Below are 19,561 nucleotides of genomic sequence, written 5' to 3'. Positions count from 1 at the left end.
AATGGCATTTGTCTTATTCTAATTGGCTTATTTCGTTTAGCACAATACTTCACCTCTATCCATGTTGTTGCAAATGGCAAGATTTCATTTTTTCTTATGGCCGAATAATATTCCAATGCACATACATATATGCATCTTTGTGTGTGTAATGGTACACATATATATTACAGATATATGTATACATATCCATCCAAGCACACACTCTCTCTCACTCTCATATATAAAACATATCTCTATCCATTCATCTATTGATGGACACTTGGGTTTCTTCTGTAATTTGGCTATTATAAACAATGCTGAGATAAACATAGGGGTGCATATGTCCCCTCAAATTAGTGTTTTTGTATTCTCTGGGTAAATATCCAGTAGTGTGATTACTGAAATAGAATAATTCTATTTTTAACTTTTTCAGGAAAATCCACATTGTCTTTGACAGTGGTTGTACCAGTTTGCATTCCCAACAATAGTGTACAAGGGTTCCTTTTTCTCCATATTCTCGCCAACACTTGTTTCTTGAGTTCTTTACTTTACCCGTTTTAACAGATGTGAGGTGTTATCTCACTATGATTTTGATTATCCCTGATGATAAATGATACATCATTTCATGTATCTGTTGGTCATCTGTAGGTCTTCTTTGGAGGAATGCCTGTTCATGTCTTCTGTGCATTTTTAAATTGGATTGTCTTTTTGGTATTGAATTGTGTAAGTTCTTTATATATTTTGGATACTGACCCTTTCTTGGATATGTCATGTGCAAATATCTTCTCCAATTCAGTAGACTGTCATTTAGTTTTGTTGGTTGTTTCCTTTGCTGTACAGAAGCTTTTAATTGTGATGTAATCTCAATAGTTTATTGTTGTTTTTGTTTCCCTTGCCTCAGAAGAATGTTGCTATGATCAATGTCAGAGAAATTACTGCCTATCCTCTCTTTCAGGATATTTATGGTTTTAGATCTCACATTTAGGTCTTTAATCCATTTTTTAAAAGATTTTATTTATTGATTTGAGAGGGAGAGAATGAGAATGAGAATGAAAATGAGAATGAGAATGAGTGGGGGGAAAGGCAGAGAGAAAGGGAAAAGCAGAGCCCTCCTGAGCAGGGAGCCTGACTTGGGGCTCAATCCCAGGACCCTGAGATGATGACCTGAGCTGAAGGCAGATGCTTAGCTGACTGTGCCACCCAGGCACCTTGGTCTTCAAGCCATTTTGAGTTTATTTCCTGGGGCCCCTGGGTGGCTCAGTGTTAAAGCCTCTGCCTTCGGCTCAGGTCATCATCTCAGGGTCCTGGGGTCGAGCCCCACGTCGGGCTCTCTGTTCAACAGGGACCCCTTTTCTCTCTACCTGCCTCTCTACCTACTTGGGATCTCTGTCTGTCAAATAAATAAATAAAATCTTTAAAAAAAAAAAAGTCAATTTGAGCTTATTTCCCTTCTTGTGTGTGGAGCTGGCTTAATTTGTTGTTGATTCTCCAGTTCTTTAAGGTGTAGAGACAACTGGTGTATTCTGGATTTTTCAATTTTTTGGAGAGAGGCTTAGATGGCTATGTGTTCCCCTTAGGACCGCTGTTGCTGTATCCTATAGGTTTTGGACCGAAGTTGGTTTCATTCTCATTGGTTTCCATAAATTTTTAAGTTCTTCTTTGATTTCCTTGTTGATCCAAGCATTCTTAAACAAGGTGGTCTTTAGCTTCCAGGTATTTGAATTCCTTCCAAACTTTTCCTTGTGGTTGAGCTCCAGTTTCAAAGCACTGTGATCTGAGAATATGCAGGGAATAATCTCAGTCTTCTGGTATTGGTTGAGTCCTGATTTGTGACCCAGTATGTGGTCTATTATGCAGAAGGATCCATGTGCACTTGAGAAGAATGAGTATTCTGTTGTTTTAGGGTGGAATGTTCTATGTATATCTACGAGGTCCATCTGGTTCAATGTGTCATTCAATGCTCTTGTTTCTTCACTGATTTTCTGCTTGGATGATCTGTCTATTACTGAGAGAGGCGTATTAAGATCTCCTACTATTAATGTATTCATATCAATATAACTATCTTGATTAACAGTTTTCCGATGTAATTGGCTGCTCCCATATTGGAGGCATAAATATTTACAATTGTTATATCTTCTTGGTGGACAGTCCCTTTAAGAATGATGTAGTGTCCTTCTATATCTCTGACTACAGTCTTTAGTTTAAAATCTAATTTATCTGATATGAGAATCGCTACCCCAGCCTTCTTTTGAAGCTCATTGCCATGAAAGATACTTCTCCATCTCTTCACTTTCAGTCTGGGTGTATGCTTACGTTCAAAATGTATCTCCTGTAGATGACATATGGATGGGTGCTGTCGTTTTATCCAATCTGCAACCTTGTGTCATTTTATGGGCACATTTTGGCCATTCATGTTGACAGTGATTATTGAGATATGTTTTTATTGACATTGTGTTACCTGTGAAGTCTTTGTTTCTATAGATTGTCCCCATATGTTTCTGTTCAATGATATTCTTAGGATTTTTCCTCTTTTATAGAACCCGCCCTTAGTATTTCCTGCAAAGTCAGCTTGGTGGTTGCATACTCTTTTAAAACTTGCCAGTCTTGGAAGCTCTTTATCTCTCCACCCATTTTGAATTTCAGTCTTGCTGGATAAAGTATTCTTGGCTACATGTTCTTCTCATTTAGTGCCCTGAATATGTCTTGCCAGCCCTTTCTGGCTTGCCAGGTTTCTGTGGATAGGTCTGATTTATTCTGATGGGCTTTTCTCTGTACATAAGGAATTTCTTTGCCCTAGCTGCTTTCAAGAACTCCTGTCTACAATTATGATTCATCATTTTCACGATCAGGTGTCTTCAGGTCTTCCTAGAGTCTATGATCTTGTTGGGGAGACCATTCTGCCTCTAGTACACAAATGCTGGTTCCATTCGCGAGACTGGGGAAATTTTCGTGGAAAATTTGTTCAACTGTATCTTCTAGTTTTCTTTCTTTCTCCTCCCCCTCAGAGATTCCAATAATTCTGACATTGGAATATTTCATGGCATCATTTATTTCCCTAATTCTGTTTTTGTGGCTTCTAAGCTGTTTGTTCCAGGCTTCTTCCTGCTCCCTTTTCTCTGTTTGTCCTGCAGATCACTAATTCTATCTTCTTCCTCAGTTACCCTAGCTCTTAGAGAATTTAGATTAGATTGGAACTCATTGAGAACATTGTGAACATCATCCCTGGTGGCTTTCAATTCTTCCCTAATCAATTCCATTTTGTCATCAAAGGCTTTCTCCAACCTAGCTATTGCCTGAATAATTGTTAGCCTGAATTCCCTTTCTGACATATTGTCTATGTCCACATGCAATAGCTCTGATGCAGAAGGCCCAGTCTGAATTTTTCTTCTGTTGGGCATTCCTCCTCTTAGTCATTTTGGTGAGAGATGGCTGAATGGATGTGTAGCTGATTGAATCGACCATGGTGCAGGCAAGGTGCACCCTGGAAGACTTCTGAGCAATCAAGAGTCCCCACCAAAAAGAAAGAAAAAAGAAAGAGAGGGAGAGAGAGAGAGACAAGAAAAAAAAGATAGATAAAATAAAAGAAGGCCCAGCCCAAATGGGCCCAAGGTAAGATTTATGAAGTATACAAACAAAAACAGACAAACAAAAAGACTGACAAATGTAGATGACAGGAGAAAAATAAATAAATAAAAACAAAAAAAAAGAACCTCATCCAAAAGAACCCCAAGTGTAAGATTTATATACTACCAGGACAAAAACAAATACACAGAAACACTGGCAGAAGAAAATGATGGGAGAGTGGTTATAAATTCTCAGTGTGGGTGACGAAGTTTATTTTGATTCTTCCTGGATGTATCTTGATATCTTTCTTAAAGGACTCAACTTTCCTAAGATAAAGGAGGATTAAAAACTGGCTTACCTATAGGGGTAGCATTGATTGGGGAAAGGGGATTACCTTTCTATACAAATATAAAAAAACAAAGAATAAATCAAAATAAAATTAATTTAAATTCAAAGAATTAAAAAAATAGAAAAGCAAAAGAAAAACACAGGTATATGTATCAAAAAGTTCAGGTTAAAAGGTTATTATGGAATTTTATGAACTGGACATTTCATTGTGATGGTAAACAGGTTAAAAAGTTATATATTAAAAAAATGAACCAGAATAGTGGGAACAAATTAAAAATAAAGGTTGTATCTACGAAGTAGTAGTGGTTGTCCTTTTGTCTTTTTTTGTCTTTCTGGCTTTCTGGGGGAGGGGCCTGCTGTGTGGATTTTCAGGGAGTCTTGCTAGAGTTAAGTCCTCCTGTCCCCATCAAGGGGGTGGGCTCTGAGGAAACCGGTTTTTCAGGCTTTTTTTCTCTGAAGGTTTTTTTGTCTGTTTTCTCTCTCTTTGGCAGCTTTTGATGGTTTTTGGAGGTTTAGAGGAAAGCAAACTGCACCCAGACCTCCCTCTCAGAGAGAAGCCTCAGTCTGTTCCCCTCTGGGTGCTCCAGAGCACATAAATTACCCCTGAGCCACTGGCAGAGCACGTTCCTACTCAGAGTCTCTGGGGTCACAGGAACTCCTGCTCGTACCAAAAACCAAGATAGCCATGCTAGAGAGGTCCCAAGCAGCAACAGCACACTGAGAATTTCACGCTGGCCTGGGTAGGGAGTGCTCAGACTCTCTGGCTCTGAGAGAGCGCCAACTGGCACCTGCAGGCACCTCTCTTAGGGAGGGTGTGGGGCACAACTCAGACTCTGGTAGTGCAGCGCGCCCATGGAGAGTGCAAAAGGCTGTGATTCTGCTGGCTGGCAAGGCTCACCCTCAGCTGTGCTGCCACCCAGACACTCTCAGGCACACCAGCCACTCAGGGACCAAGATCTGGCTTCTTCGCTGCACTCTCTCTGGCTCAGCGCCAGTGGTGGCTGTCCTGGGTTGATGGACTTAAGCCCCTGTCCCTAACCACCCAATTCCCACAATTTCCCCCCACGATCCTTTGCTCTTTTTGAGTGCTTTCAACCAGAATCCAAGTTAATGCTGGTCCCCAATCGCAGGGCACTCTCGTATTGGGGTATTACTTTCCAATGGGTTGCTTCTGGTGGCTCCCTCCCCCTTTTGTTTATCTTCCTATAGCAGTCCAATGTTCCCACTCCACTTTACCTGCCTACTAGCGTCTTCTGCCCCCACTGAGATCCAGAAGTGTATAATTCTAATCTCAGGCTGATTTCATGGGTGATCAGAGTTCTTTGCTAGGTAATCAGCTCACTTTAGAGTATAGGTTGAAACGGTGCCTCCTCCTACTTCCCCACAAGCTTGTCTCCTCCTACCATTTTGAGTTTATTTTTGTGTATATGTAAGAAAGTCCTTCTTTTGCAAGTAGTTGTTCAGTTTTCCAACATCATTTGATGAAGAGACGATCTTTCCCATTGGATATCCCTGCTTTCTTTATAGATTAATTGACCATATAATTGTGAGTTTATTTCTGGGCTTTCTATTCTGTTCCATTGACTATGTGCCTATTTTTATGCCAAGGGCATTGTTTTGATTACTTTTGATTACATTGATTTGATTTTAATAAAACCTGACATCTAAAACACCTCCAGTTTTGTTTTTTCAAAATTGTTTTGGCTATTTGGGGTCTTTCGTGGCTCCATATAAATATTAGGATTCCTTCTAGTTCTGTGAAAGTTGCTGTTGGTATCTTGATAGCAACTATTTTAAAACTGCAGATAGCTTTGGGTAGTATATACAATTTAACAATATTTATTCTTCTAATCCACAGTATGGGATGTGTTTCAATTTCTATCATATTCAATTTCTTTCATCAATATTTCATGGTTTTCAAGTACAGGTCTTTCACCTCTTTGGTTACGTTTATTCCTAGGGTTTTTTTTTTTTTAATTATTATTTTTGGTGCAACAGCAAATAAGATTGTTTTATTAATTTCTTTTTGCTACTTCATTATTAGTATATAGAAATGCAACAGATTTCTGTACGCTAATTCTCTATCCTGCAAATTTACTGAATTCATTTATCAATTCTAGTAGTTTTTTGATGGAGTCTTTGGGTTTTCTATATGGAGTATCATGTTATTTGCAAACAGTGAATGTTTTACTTCTTCCTTATGGATGAATGGCTTTTATTACTTTTTTTTGGATGGATGGATGGATGGATGGGTGGCTTTTATTACTTTTTGTTGCCTGATTGCTGTGGCTAGGACTTCCAGTGATATATTGAATAAAAATGGTGAGAGTGGACATCCTTTCTTGTTCCTGCTCTTAATGGAAAAGCCCCCAGTTTTTCCCCATTGAGTATGACGTTAGCCATGGGTTTCTCACATGTGACCCTTATTATGTTGAGGTATGTTCCCTCTAAACCTACTTTGCTGAGGATTTTTATCTTGAATGATGTTGTAATTTACCAAAATGTTTTTTATGAAATGATCATAGTTATCTTTTCTCTTATTGAGGTGATGTATCACACTGAACCATTCTTGCATCTCAGCAATAAATTCCACTTGATCATGGCTAGTGTTCATTTTAATGTATTATTAGATTCAGTTTGCTAATATTTTGTTGAGGAATTTTGCAACTATTTATCAGAGATATTGCCCTAAAGTTCTTTTTGTGATGTCTTTACCTGATTTTGTTTGTTGGTAGTTTTTGATTACTGATTCAATTCCATTCTGGATAACTGCTCTTTTCAAATTTTCTATTTCTTTGTGCTTCAGTTTTGCAAGGTAACATTTCTAGGAATTCATCCATTTCCTCTAGGTTGTCCAATTTGTTGGCATATAAGTTTTCAAAATATTCTCTTACAATCATTTGCATTTCTATGCTCTTGGGTGTTTTTTTTATCATTTCCGATTTTGAGTCCTCTTTTTTTTTTAATGAGTGTGGACTAGGTGTTTATCAATTTAGAGCCAGCTCCTGATTCCACTGCTCTATTCTATTGTTTAAGTTTCTGTATTATTTATTTCTGCTCTAGTCTTTATTATTTCCTTCCTTATGCTTGTTATGGTTTGCTTTTTTTTTTAAGATTTTATTTATTTAAGAGATCACAAGCAGGCAGAGAGGCAGGCAGAGAGAGTGGGGGGAGCAGGCTCTCCGCTCAGCAGAGAGCCCGATGTGGGGCTCAATCCCAGAGGACCCTGGGACCATGACCTGAGCAGAAGGCAGAGGCTTTCACACACTGAGCCACCTAGGTACCCCTTGTTATGGGTTTTGTTTGTTCTTTTTATAGCGCCTTTGTGTTTAGAGTTAGATTCTTTATTTGAGATGTTTCTTGCTTCTTAAGCTAGCAATTTTCATCTCCATATAATTTTTTCTTTTTTCTTTGATTTCTTGGTTGACCCATTCATTGTTTAATAGTATGTTATTCAACCTCCATGAATCTGTGCTCTTTCCAGATTTTTTTCTTGTGGCTTATTTCTAATTTCATAGTGCTGTACTCAGAAAAGATGTATGGTATGACTTTGATCTTTTTGAATCTGTTCAGATTTATTTTGTGGTCTAATATGTGATATATTCGGGAGGATGTACCATGTGCACTTTAAAAGAATCTGTATTCTGGTATTTAAGGAGGAATGTTCTGTTTTTTTGTTTGTTTGTTTGTTTAATCGTGTCCAATTAGCCATCATTAGTTTTTGATGTAGTGTTCCACAATTCATTAGTTGTGTATAACACACAGTGCTCATCACTACATGTGCCCTTCTTAATACCCATTATGCAGTTACCCTATCCTTTAACCCCCGCCCTTCCATAACGCTGTTTGTTTCCTGGAGTCCAGAGTCTCTCATGGTTTGTCCTTCACTCTGATTTCTTCCCATTCAGTTTTCCCTCCCTTAAGCTCTGGTCCTCTGTGCTATTCCCTATGTTCCACATATGAGCAAAGCCATATGATAATTGTCTTGCTCTGACTGATTTATTTCACTTAGCATAACCCCTCCAGTTCCATCCAAATCTATGCAAATTGTGGGTATTCATCTTTTCCATTGGCTGAGTAATATTCCATTTTATATATGAACCACATCTTCTTTATACATTCATTTATTGAACGACACTTCAGCTCCTTCCAGTTTGGCTATTGTGGACAGTGCTGCTATGAACACTAATTGGGGTGCATGTGTCCCTTCTTTTCACTACATCTGAATCTTTGGGGTAAACACCTACTAGCCAATTGCTGGTTCATAAGGTAGCTCTATTTTTAACTCCTTGAGGAAACTCCATACTGTTTCCCAGATTGGCTGTATCAGCTTGCATTCTGACCAACAGCGTAAGAGGATTTCTTGACATCCTCGCCACTTGCTGTTTCCTGTCTTCTTAATCTTTGCCATTCTAACTGGTATAAGGTGGTATCTCATTGTGGTTTTGATTGGTATTTCCCTGATAGCTAGTGATGCTTAACATTTTTTCATGTGTCTGTTAGCTATTTGTATGTCTTCTTTGGAGAAGTGTCTGTTCATATCTTCTACCTATTTATTGACTGGATTGTTTGTTTTTTGTGTGTTGAGTTTGGAAAGTTCTTTATAGATCCTGGATACCAGTCCTTTATCTGTAATGTCATTTGCAAATATCTTCTCCCATACCATGGTTTGTCTCTTAGTTTTGTTGACTGTTTCCTTTGCTGTGCAAAAGCTTTTTATCTTGATGAAGTCCCAATAGTTCATTTTTCCTTTTCTTTCTTTTGCCTTTAGAGATGTGTCTTGAAATAAGTCAATGTGGCCAAATGCCAAAGAGATTACTGCCTATGTTCTCCTCTAGGATTTTGATGAATTCCTCTCTCACATTTAGGTCTTTCGTCCATTTTGAGTTTATTTTGTATATGGTGTAAAGAGAATGGCCCGGTTTCATTTCATTCTTCTGCATGTAGCTGTCCAATTCTCCCCATCAACATTTATCGAAGAGACTTTCTTTTTCCCCATTGGGTATTTTTTCCTGCTTTGTCGAAGATTAGTTGACCATAGAGTAGAGGGTTCATTTCTGGAGTCTCTATTGTTCCATTGATCTATGTGTCCTACTTTTGTGCCAATACCATGGTATCTTGATGATCACAGTTTTGTAACATAGCTTGAAATCAGACATTGTGGTGCCTTCAGCTTTGGTTTTCTTCTTCAACAATCCTCTGGGGTTCTCCTATATGTGTTGTGTGGGCCCTGCAGTTGTGTCCTGGTCACTTTTTCTTTTAATCCAGTTATTTGCAGAGGTTCTCTTTGCCTGTTGTGGGCAGTGTTTGGTTCCCAGTTGAGGTGCACAATTTTAACACCTAGGGTTTCCACAGGGCCTGCTGCCAATGGGCCTGATGCCAACCCAGCCTTGCAAAATGCCTGGGTCAGGAGACACTGTTGCCAAGGTTTGTGCAGGTCTTTTGGGGGAGGGGATCTGCAGCACGGGGACTGAGGCAAACGTGACTTGGAAGAGTGGATCCCCCAAAGCACAAGGGAGTGGGCAAGGCTTGGTGTTACCAAGTTAGGTAGTGAATATCAGTACTTGGCTACCTCACACAGCTGGCCATGTGTTTATGCTGGGGGGTGGAAGAGGCAGATGTTACCCGCAGTCCCCTTTGTTCCTGTAAAAATCCCTCAGCAATCCCTGCTCCTCTAGGACCTGCTCCAAAATAAATAAACTGCTCTCCCTTTCATTCCTAATTCCATACATCAATATATACATTCCATACATCAATATAAAGTGACCTCTTTTCATAATTCTTCCCATCTTAGATTTATCTTTTTATTGCAACCCCTGCTTTTTTGATGAGAGTAATTTCATTTTGTCTCACCCAACCTTTTATGTTCAACATTATTGTACCATTTTATTCGATTTAAATTTCTTTATATACAAAGAAAATTAATGGATTTTGCATTAAATCCTCAATGAAACTAAGAGAGATAAGACTATTTTCATTTACTGTTATTACATCTGATCTAATTTCTGTCACCTTAGTTCTGCTGTTTTTAGATATCCTTGGTATTTTTCTACTTTCTATGTCTTTTTTAAAAAATTTTATCTTTTGTATAATATACTATTCTAACCTAATAGTTATTTTAAAGCATTTCATAAAAATTTTATAATTTATGTAAGTATATCAGAATATTTTAAAAATAATTCTAGATATCCACTTGTAGAAGAGAAAAACTTCTGAGTTCAGGATATTCCTTATTTCCTTCCTCAAACATTTACTTTACTTAATGTAAACATTTTTAAAATTTAATAGTAATTTAAAATTTAAAAACTGAAAATTTTTAATTTCAAGAAAATAAAAATGTATAAATTCAAAAAGTCCAACATTCAAATGATATATAATTACATTAGATAAAATAATGAGCAATAAATTTTCTCCCATTACTGGCTGGGAAGTTCAGCTCATCCAGCCTACCTAAAAATGGTTTTCTTTCTTTTTTTTTTTTTTTTTTTAAGTTTTTATTTATTTGAGAGAAGGAGAGAGAAGTATGAGCCAAGGGGAAGGGCAGAGGGAGAGGGAGAAGCAGACTCTCTGCTGAGCAGGGAGTCCCCATGTGGGGCTCAATCCCAGGACCCTGAGATCATGACCTGAGACAGAGACAGTCACTTAACTGACTGAGCCACACAGATGCCCCCTCAACCTCCTAAAATTCTTGAGTTATTTTTTAAATCTTCCCCTCAACTATTAAGCAATTTTACAAAGATAACCAGATGGCATAGTTTTCAAGATATTAAAGGTCTGAAAATTTACCTTGGTATATGAATAAAAATTTGTTTAGATATAAAATATAAGGGCATAACCTTTTTCTGAAGTGCACTAGACACAATTCTTGTGCTCTGTAACACATTTTTCCAAAATCTGAAGCTTACTTAATTTCCTAATGCTGTTTTTCTTCTCCCTGAAAACTGGCTAGGTTTTTATCTTTAGTTTTGAAATACAAACATGAGGTCTTATTACTTTCTTTATTAATTTTATATTTGGTAGGCCCTTGATTTGCAATACCCATTCATTTGTGTTTCAGATTTTTAAGTTCTCTTTATACTCTCAAAAATAACATCTGATCCATCTGTCCTTATTATTTATTCATAAGTTGGATCTATGTGATCTGACCTCAGCGGCTCAGAGTTCAATAAATTATATCCTTTATATTCTAAGTGATATTCATATTACTAAATACTTTGTTATACCAAAATATGCTTTGACTTCCAACAAATATTTTCCTGGTCTTGTTGTCATTTTTATGCTATTATGTTGTTATCCTGGCCTTTTCGATTTTATGAACTAAATTATAATTATGTTCAATATACTGCACATATTGATTTTAGATGAGACTAACATTTGAAATTGTAACAATTACAAAGTTTCAAAGATTCGAACATGACTCTGAGTTATCACTCAGTATCATCCATGGGGAAGAAGCATCTTCTTGGCATATTGTTCACTCTGACAGTCTTACTGACTGAAATCTAAGCCTAAAATCCAGCTTAATTTCTCTTCTCACAGAGAAAAAATGCCTTGTTCTCAACTCACCAGTTCATTTCTTTACACATATATGAAGAAAGACACTTATTTTTCATCAGTAACATGAATGTAAGTCAGAATATCCAAATGAAGGCCACTGAAATGGACTGATGAAGACTTTCTTTACACTTTGAGTACTTAATATTTAGACTAAGCTTTTTGAATATTTAGACTGAAGTAAATCACATATTTCAGAATTCATATAATATAAAAATAACACAAAAGCGCAACTTTGAAAGCCAAAAATAAAGCCAAATTTCAATTCCAGCCAGACTTTTTAAAAAACAAAACAAAACACATATATTGTGCACTTTGAAAAGCCTCTACTTTATGTACTACACTATAATACTTACAAGCTGATGTTCTAATAGTTGGATTTTTTCATCTTTTTTCTTTATTTCCTCTTTAAGTTGTTTTATTTCATTTAATAAATCTTCATTCTGAAATATTTTAAAAAATTAACAAGCATTAAATCAACAATGAATATTGAATAATGAATGGATTTTGTTAAGGGGAAATTATGGGGAAAACTCTTCTTAAATATGCCAGCAATTAACCTATACACAAACAAAACAAACAAAAACCCATTTTGGTCTTCTAAGAACTCATAGTGTAGGAGGGGTCCTGGCTGGCTCAGTTGGTTAAGCATCTGCTTTCGGCTCAGATCATGATCTTAGGATCCTGGAATGGAGCCCCCAGTGGGGCCTGATGTTCAGTGAGGAGTCTGCTTGTCCCTCTTCCTCTGCCCCTCACCCCATTCATGTTCTCTCTGTTTCTCTCTCAAATAAATAAATAAAATCTTAAAAAAGAAAGAATTCATAGTGTAATGGAGTCCAACATGTGAAAAATGAACAATAATAACAACACAGCTAACATTCATTAAGTACTTTTCAAATGCTATAAACAAAGTACTTTTAGATATCTAAGCATCTGATCCTGAGTATGACCCTTAGACCCTGAGGTAGATATTATTATCCCCCTTTACAGATAAGGAAACAGGAAAAAAGGCCAATAGTAAAATAAATTACAGATAAGACAGTAACTTCAGGCAAATTTAAAGGGATGTATGAGAGTTGCCTATCAAAAATAATGCAGGGCACAACAAACAGAAAACAGCATAATTAAAGGCACAGAGTCATTTCACAGCTGGTTCAGAAATCTGCAGAAATATAAATATGCCTGGTAGGGTAACAGGGAGATTTTTTTTCCATGAGCCACCTTCCTGAGAACTGCCTGACTCAAAGACAAAATACCCTGTCAATTTAGTCTATTAAGAAATTCCTAATAGTATTAAACAGAAACCTACTGTCAAGTAAAGCAGGGATCCAGTTATATTTCCAAGTGTAAATTATCTTTACCTTATAGTTATTCCACTATGTTTACTACTATTGAATTATCCAGAAATATATACTGAGGCAAGAGTACAGCAAGGAAATAAGGATATGTGCACGTGAATGATATATCTTTCTAGAGAGAAAAATATGTAAGTAAATATAATGTGTTGTTACTGAGCAAAGTATACCATCTCTTGCAGATACACCAGGAACAAACACAAAATAATGTAGTCTCTTTAACAAGAAATCAGAAACAGACATTTTATAAAGGCTTTAACATAACATATAAGTATCACAAAAATGGGGACAAAAAAATTTTGTAATGTTATGTATACTGAATTTGATAAAACTGTTTATTATATATAAAAAATGATTTCCAGTTGAATTTAAAGAGCTTAACTTCTTAAATCATAAATCAAGACCAAAAAATGAGATAAAGAGATTGCAGATTATGAATACATGTTTAAACTTTTAAGCTATGTGGCAAATGAATCTATTAAGGAACGATAAGTATATTTGATTATATAAAACTTTAAAGCATGTATACAATTAATATTAAAGTAAAAAGCTGGTGAAAACCTATGCAAATATGACAAAGAATTTATACTTAAGTATATTAAGAGCCTGTTCAAACATACAGGATTGTTTTCTAGGCCCCAAATAAGACAGTTCTCACAAATATGTAGGTAATTGGTAAAATGTTCTATATGACTTGTTGAAGAAATACAAATTCAAGTATTAAGGTATTATTTTATAGGTATTAAGTTGAAGAGAGAAATATTCAATGCGATTAACAAAATTGCAGAAAAAAATGGTACACTATCAGACATCAAAACTGGCCTTTCTTGACAAACATACAGCTCTACATTGAAGAGTCTTAAAAATTCTTACACTCTGCTTCAGTTGTTCCACTCCTGGAAGCTATGCCAAAGAAACAATCCTAAGTATGGGAAAACCTACAAGAAGGTATTATCTAAAAGTTTACAAATTTATCAGTGTCCAAAAAGTGGGTAACTGAAATACAAGGTAGCAATCTGATGAAATACTATGTAGCCATCATTCAGTCATTGCTAGGTCCCACCAGTGTTGGAGGAAAGGGACCTGAAAATGAAATTCAAATACAATGTGATAACATATTAACAGCAACATGTATATAGTTATAATATAATTAACTTTATTACAGGCACTGCTCTAAGGATTTTACACATAAAGATGGGCAAAAACATATCAGGAAATGGGTAACTCTAGTGAAGTCTTAAAGGATGAGTAAAAAGTTACGAATACACAGAAGTGTTGTCAGACTCTGGATTTTAAAGTAAGAGATTCTCAGTATGATACAACAATACAGAGGTGAAGGCAAGCATAGGGTAGAGTATTTGGAGAATTACAAGCAGTGATGTTGTTACACAAAGGCTGTAGTGAAGAATGCGTACCAATATGGTTAGTAAACTGGGCAGGAGCTAAATCATAGAGGGCCATGAACATCAAGCATGGCCTAAAAAAGCCAGGGAACTGACAGTGCATTTGAGATGTCTTTAACAGCTGCTTGGAGAACAAACTTGACAACCACAACCAAATTAGACTTAGGAAACTTATTACTAAGATGTCATACTTCATACGACAGTAGGAGCCTGACCTAAGAGAATGATAATAGGGAGAAGAAGGAAGAGCAGGAATCAAAATTAGGAGAATCTGGTGACTGTCTCCATGTGAAAGAACAGAAGAGGCAGTCAAGAGTAATTTCCTATATTTCTAGCTTGGGTGATACAGTGATTAGTACTGCCACCAAAAGAAATGGGGAATAAAAGAAGAAAAACACATTCAAAGGGGAATACTTGTGAGTTAGTTTTAGATATACTGTTAGAAGTACCTGTGGGTAACTGGATCACCAAGTATGAAAGGGAAACTATATATGTTATCAATGCATATGCCATATATGAAATAATGACAGTAAAAAGGTCAAAGAGAACTGGACAAAATATATAAATCTCTATTCTAAAGAAGAAAAGGAACCTACAAAGGAAATTGGAAAATGGGAAAATGTTGAGAAGTATAAGAAATTTTAGAGACAGGGGCGCCTGGGTGGCTCAGTGGGTTAAAGCCTCTGCCTTCAGCTCAGGACACGATCCCAGGGTCCTGGAATCGAGCCTCGCATCGGCTCTCTGCTCAGTGGGAATCCTGCTGTCCCCCTCACCCCCACCTGCCTCTCTGCCTACTTGTGATCTCTCTCTGTCAAATAAATAAATAAATAAATAAAATCTTTAAAAAAAAAAAGAAATTTTAGAGACAAATGACATAAAAATCAAGGATAAAGCTTTTAAGACACAGTCACACCAAATGTTTATACATTAAAACAAGTAACTGCTTTCATCTTTCCAAGTTTCCATGTTAACTGGAAAAAGGTTTAAGGAGAGTCAAGGAAAGGTTTATTTGGTTTACTAAATTTATGACAAATTTATGATATAGAAATTTATAAACCGATAATGAAGAGAAAGTAAAGAAAGCACACTGATGAGAGATGAGTGAGGAGGAGGTAGTTAGGTCCTTAACAGCAGCAGAAGATAGTCAAGAACCTAACAAATGGTGGTCTTCCACAGCACAGTGGCCATTTTTGTCCTATAACTGGAACAAAGTGAATGAGAATGATTAACAGATACAGGTAAATCAGAAGGCAGGAAGGCAGGTAGCAGATCTTGTTTGATGAATACAAGGCCACCTACAGAAAATGAGAAGAGTGGCTGAGAATGAGGCTTGAAGAGAGTGGTCCATGTTGAGATGAGCTCATCAAGGAAATGGAAGAGGAAGCTGTCCTAAGATAAAAGATTAGAGACATGGCACGTCCAGTGGAGATTTTAGTTTCTAAACTTGCAATGATACAAGTCACCATATTTTTATCACTTGAAACTGTACTACTAAACCATCTTGAATGAACAGGGGACATAACTGGGAACATAACTGCAGACCTGCTGATTTAGAATACTATACACACCCACAATAGGGTGGAAACACAGCAATGGGAAGAAATTTGTGCAAGAACAGTTAAGATAACATGTTGAAAAACTAAGCCTCGATAACCAGATGTGACTATTAATCCTACAGTCTCTTTTGATTTTGGTTGTTTTATACATAATCTTGTTATCAAATAAGTCACCCCACATCCTACAAGAAAATTATGCTTCTCTGACCTCTAATAACACCATTGGCTACTTGACTTGCTATGGAAGTGAAATACGCAACATGCAAGCAGAATCTACATGTGGTTCTGGCAATGTTCTTTTCCCTCAGGTACAAAAACATATTCCAGGATAGGGGCTGATCCTTCAGCTTAGGTCCCAGAATGAAGAGGAAGCATAGAGTCCCAGCTGATCTACAGTCAATATGTAACATACTGAAAAATAACAAGTGAGAAATACATTTTTGTCATTATAAGCCACCAATATTTCAAGATTGTTTGTTGACTAGCAAACCCTGAAAATAGAATACAAAAGAAAAAAAATAATTTTACTTGGAAACATTAAACCAAGAATGCTTTAGGTGATTAAGAAATAGGTATTTCAGAAATAACTGCAAAAGAAAAGAGCTTTTTTTCTTTTTTCTTTAAAGACTTTATTCATTTATTTGAAAGAGAGAGAGATTCAGAGAATGAGCTGGGGGAAGGGCAGTGGAAAAAGCACACTCCCCACAAAGCAGAGAGCCTGACACAGAACTCGATCCCAGGACCCTGGGATCATGACCTGAGCCGAAGGCAGACACTTAACCAACTGAGTCACAAAAGCACCCAGAAAAGAGTTTTTTTCAACTAAAAAGGAAAATTATAAAAAACACATTTTCAAAAAATAAAATGTATCCATTTTCTATAGTTATATTTTTAAACATGGGAAGAGATAAATTAATCTCATTTTCCATATATCTTTTCAATGTTGTGATTACATATGAGGAGTACCTGTGAGTCATTTTAATTGGTAATTATATTTTAAAAACTGCTATTCATAATTATCAAAAAGAACTTAAAAATTTAATAATTTCTTGATTTAAGAAAAAGAACTGGTATAGGATTGGTATATTATTGGTATAGGATACCTATAATAGAAAGACAAATAATTGTCCAACTGATAAAATACATTCAAATTAAAGTACCACGGTGATATTATTTTAATTTAGTAAGGTAGCAAAAGTTAAAAGCAGACCGAAGTAAAACTCAACATAGCAAAGTTTCAGATTTTAATATATTTATTATTAAATATTTTAGTTGTTACTGCTTTATAATTTTAGCAACAAAATAATTTTGAAAAATTTAGCATGACTCCTAATCATACCTTATATATTTGATCACCATCTTCTGGTTCTGGACTGGATGGCAATGAGAGTTGAATATCATGCAGTGAACCACTTCCATCATGCTGTCAGAAGAGAAGGAAAACATGAGATTAATACATTAACTGAAGATACTCGTTTCAACCTGAATTCACCCCATCCAAATGCTAGCATGGCAAAGAACAAACAGGAAATACGATTTCAGAAATCTCCTTTTCATCCCTACATACAGGTAGAAGAAAAGGTAGAAAAGCAAGAAAGAGAGTTAGGGCAAGAATCATTTATGGAAGTAAGTAAGATACTACATGAGTGGATGAAGCAAAAAACCTTTGAAAGTTTTAGAGTGGGAAAAAGAATAAGGAAAATTTCCTAGAAAATTTGAAGATTATAACACCTACAAGAAATACAAAATGAAAGTCAAATTAAATATGCTTTAGTTTAGATATAGTTTTTTGAGTATTTCTTTTTTAGTCAGAAACAATAACCCAACAAGGCGTGGCCACAAAAGTCATTTGATTAAAAATACTAGACAGGAGTATAGACATTGCATGACTCGATTTATATGAAGCCTGAGAGTAAGAAAAACTAATTTATAGTGCTAGAAATAAGCACAGGGGTTGAGTCAGGGGAATGGGGCTACTGACTGGGAATGAGCATTAGGGAATCTATTAGGATGCTGGAAATGTTCTGTCTTGACTCTATGGTGGTTATGTGGATAAGTACATATGAAAAGTTCAAGTAGTACACTTAAGATTGGTATACCTTCAGCACCTTACTGAGATGTATGCTACCCTTCAACAGAAGTTGAAAAAATTAAACTACTCATTCTTAAATGAAATAACAAAAATGACAAGAATTAAGGCCTACTCCTTGCTGAACTGGTTAGGAATAACCAACTAAGAAATGGCATGTTAAATAACTCACAGACAACTCTGAGAAAGATGAACCAGTAAAGAATATGCCTGGGATGATGGTGAGGGACAAGCCCCCAACCAAGGCAGCACAAGAGTGGGTAGAGATCAGGTTTGTTCACATGGTACCTAACTGCCTTGGGACAACCACTGAATCAACAACCTTCAGTACTGCTACCATCACAATCCTCTTCAGACATACCTGTCCTGAGGACGTCTCCTAGACCATAGGAATGTCCTGTATTAAAGAAGAGTGTTAAAGTAGAAGATATAAGCATGTAGGTCATTTTCTTCTTTATTTACTACACTGTACACCACTGAATCAGAATCTCTAGGTATGGCATCTACAAATGTGTATTTAGTAAAGTCAATAGGTAATTATTGACTGATAGCAAAAAAAAAAGCATTTGTCAAAGCTATAAGAAATAAATTATATTTTTACTGGTGATGTCATATGGATACTAAAAATTTGACCTGAGAGGAGGCAATATCCTAATGAATAACAAATGTCTTTAGAGCACCGCATTAAATGTTTAAAATAAAAAAGAAAGAAATTTTACAAGATTCATCTGGGTAAAGCTTCATCTCTGCTATAAATACCTTGACATATAAAAACAGTCCTACATATAACTATATATTTGAGAAAAGAGGAACTGTAAAATCTGACTTATTTTCAGACATCTCAATTATCTTCCTGCCCACTGCAAAGCAGGAACCCCAAAGAATAGGACAGAACACAAGTATACACCACTTTTGTCTTGGACATTGTTATAGCTGTGGAAAATAAGTAGTAGAAGAGGAAAAATAAAACATCAGCTTTTAGGTGCAGGAACAAAAAGGGCATCCCCAGGTGAAGAGAAAATATCAGGGAGACCATAAAGTACTAGCTCAGGAAAGTGACTCTGAAAAGCTGTATGTAACTTTCTAGGTTCACCTCTCAGCAGCACTTGGCTTCAATCTGATCCTAAACAGTATATCAAAGACTCTGAGAAATAAAATCAGACCATTGCCCAGACCCAATCTAGCCTCTGAAAGATGTATACTAAGAACATATCTGACAGGGTGCCTGGGTGGCTCAGCGGGTTAAAGCCTCTGCCTTCAGCTCGGGTCATGATCCCAGAGTCCTGGGATCGAGCCCCAGATCAGGCTCTCTGCTCAGCAAGGAGCCTGCTTCCCCCTCTCTCTGGACCTGCTTCTCTGACTACTTGTGATCTCTGTCTGTCAAATAAATAGATAAAATATTTATATATATATATATATAAAGATTATATATTATATATAATATTTATATTATTTATATATGTTTATATATTATTTATATATTCATATAAAAATATTATATATTAGTATATATTTATATATAATAGTACTTTATTATATATATATATATATATATATATATATATATAAAGAAATATCTGACAAACATGGGAAAAAGGCTTTGAAACAGAACTGATTATAACCATAATCCAAACATAGCTGGCTAGTTGGAAATTATAGCTTGAATTCAACCAGAGTGTTTATCTGCTTTTAAAATTAAAACAAAAACCCCAA

The 19,561-nt window shown here is 36.1% G+C and overlaps 1 protein-coding gene across 11 annotated transcripts in view; it reads right to left on the bottom strand.

Annotated features, from left to right (window-relative positions):
- The window catches only part of CCSER2 (coiled-coil serine rich protein 2), a 189,201-nt gene that overhangs the window by 33,614 nt on the left and 136,026 nt on the right, over window positions 1-19,561 (bottom strand). For all 11 annotated transcript variants that reach the window (XR_004278991.1, XM_032314147.1, XM_032314144.1 and 8 more), the window contains 2 exons: window positions 17,099-17,182; window positions 11,802-11,888 (listed from right to left, as the gene is read on the bottom strand). Coding sequence is in view for 10 of the 11 variants with exons in the window: in XM_032314147.1 (XP_032170038.1) it covers window positions 11,802-11,888; window positions 17,099-17,182 (171 nt within the window). In the remaining variant the exon portion in view is untranslated. The remainder of the gene's footprint in view (window positions 1-11,801; window positions 11,889-17,098; window positions 17,183-19,561) is intronic.

The sequence above is a fragment of the Mustela erminea genome, chromosome 14 (genome assembly GCF_009829155.1).
Source record: "Mustela erminea isolate mMusErm1 chromosome 14, mMusErm1.Pri, whole genome shotgun sequence".
Lineage (NCBI taxonomy): Eukaryota > Metazoa > Chordata > Mammalia > Carnivora > Mustelidae > Mustela > Mustela erminea.
Note: the sequence above shows the minus strand (reverse complement) of the source record. Positions and strands in the feature narration are given on the sequence as shown.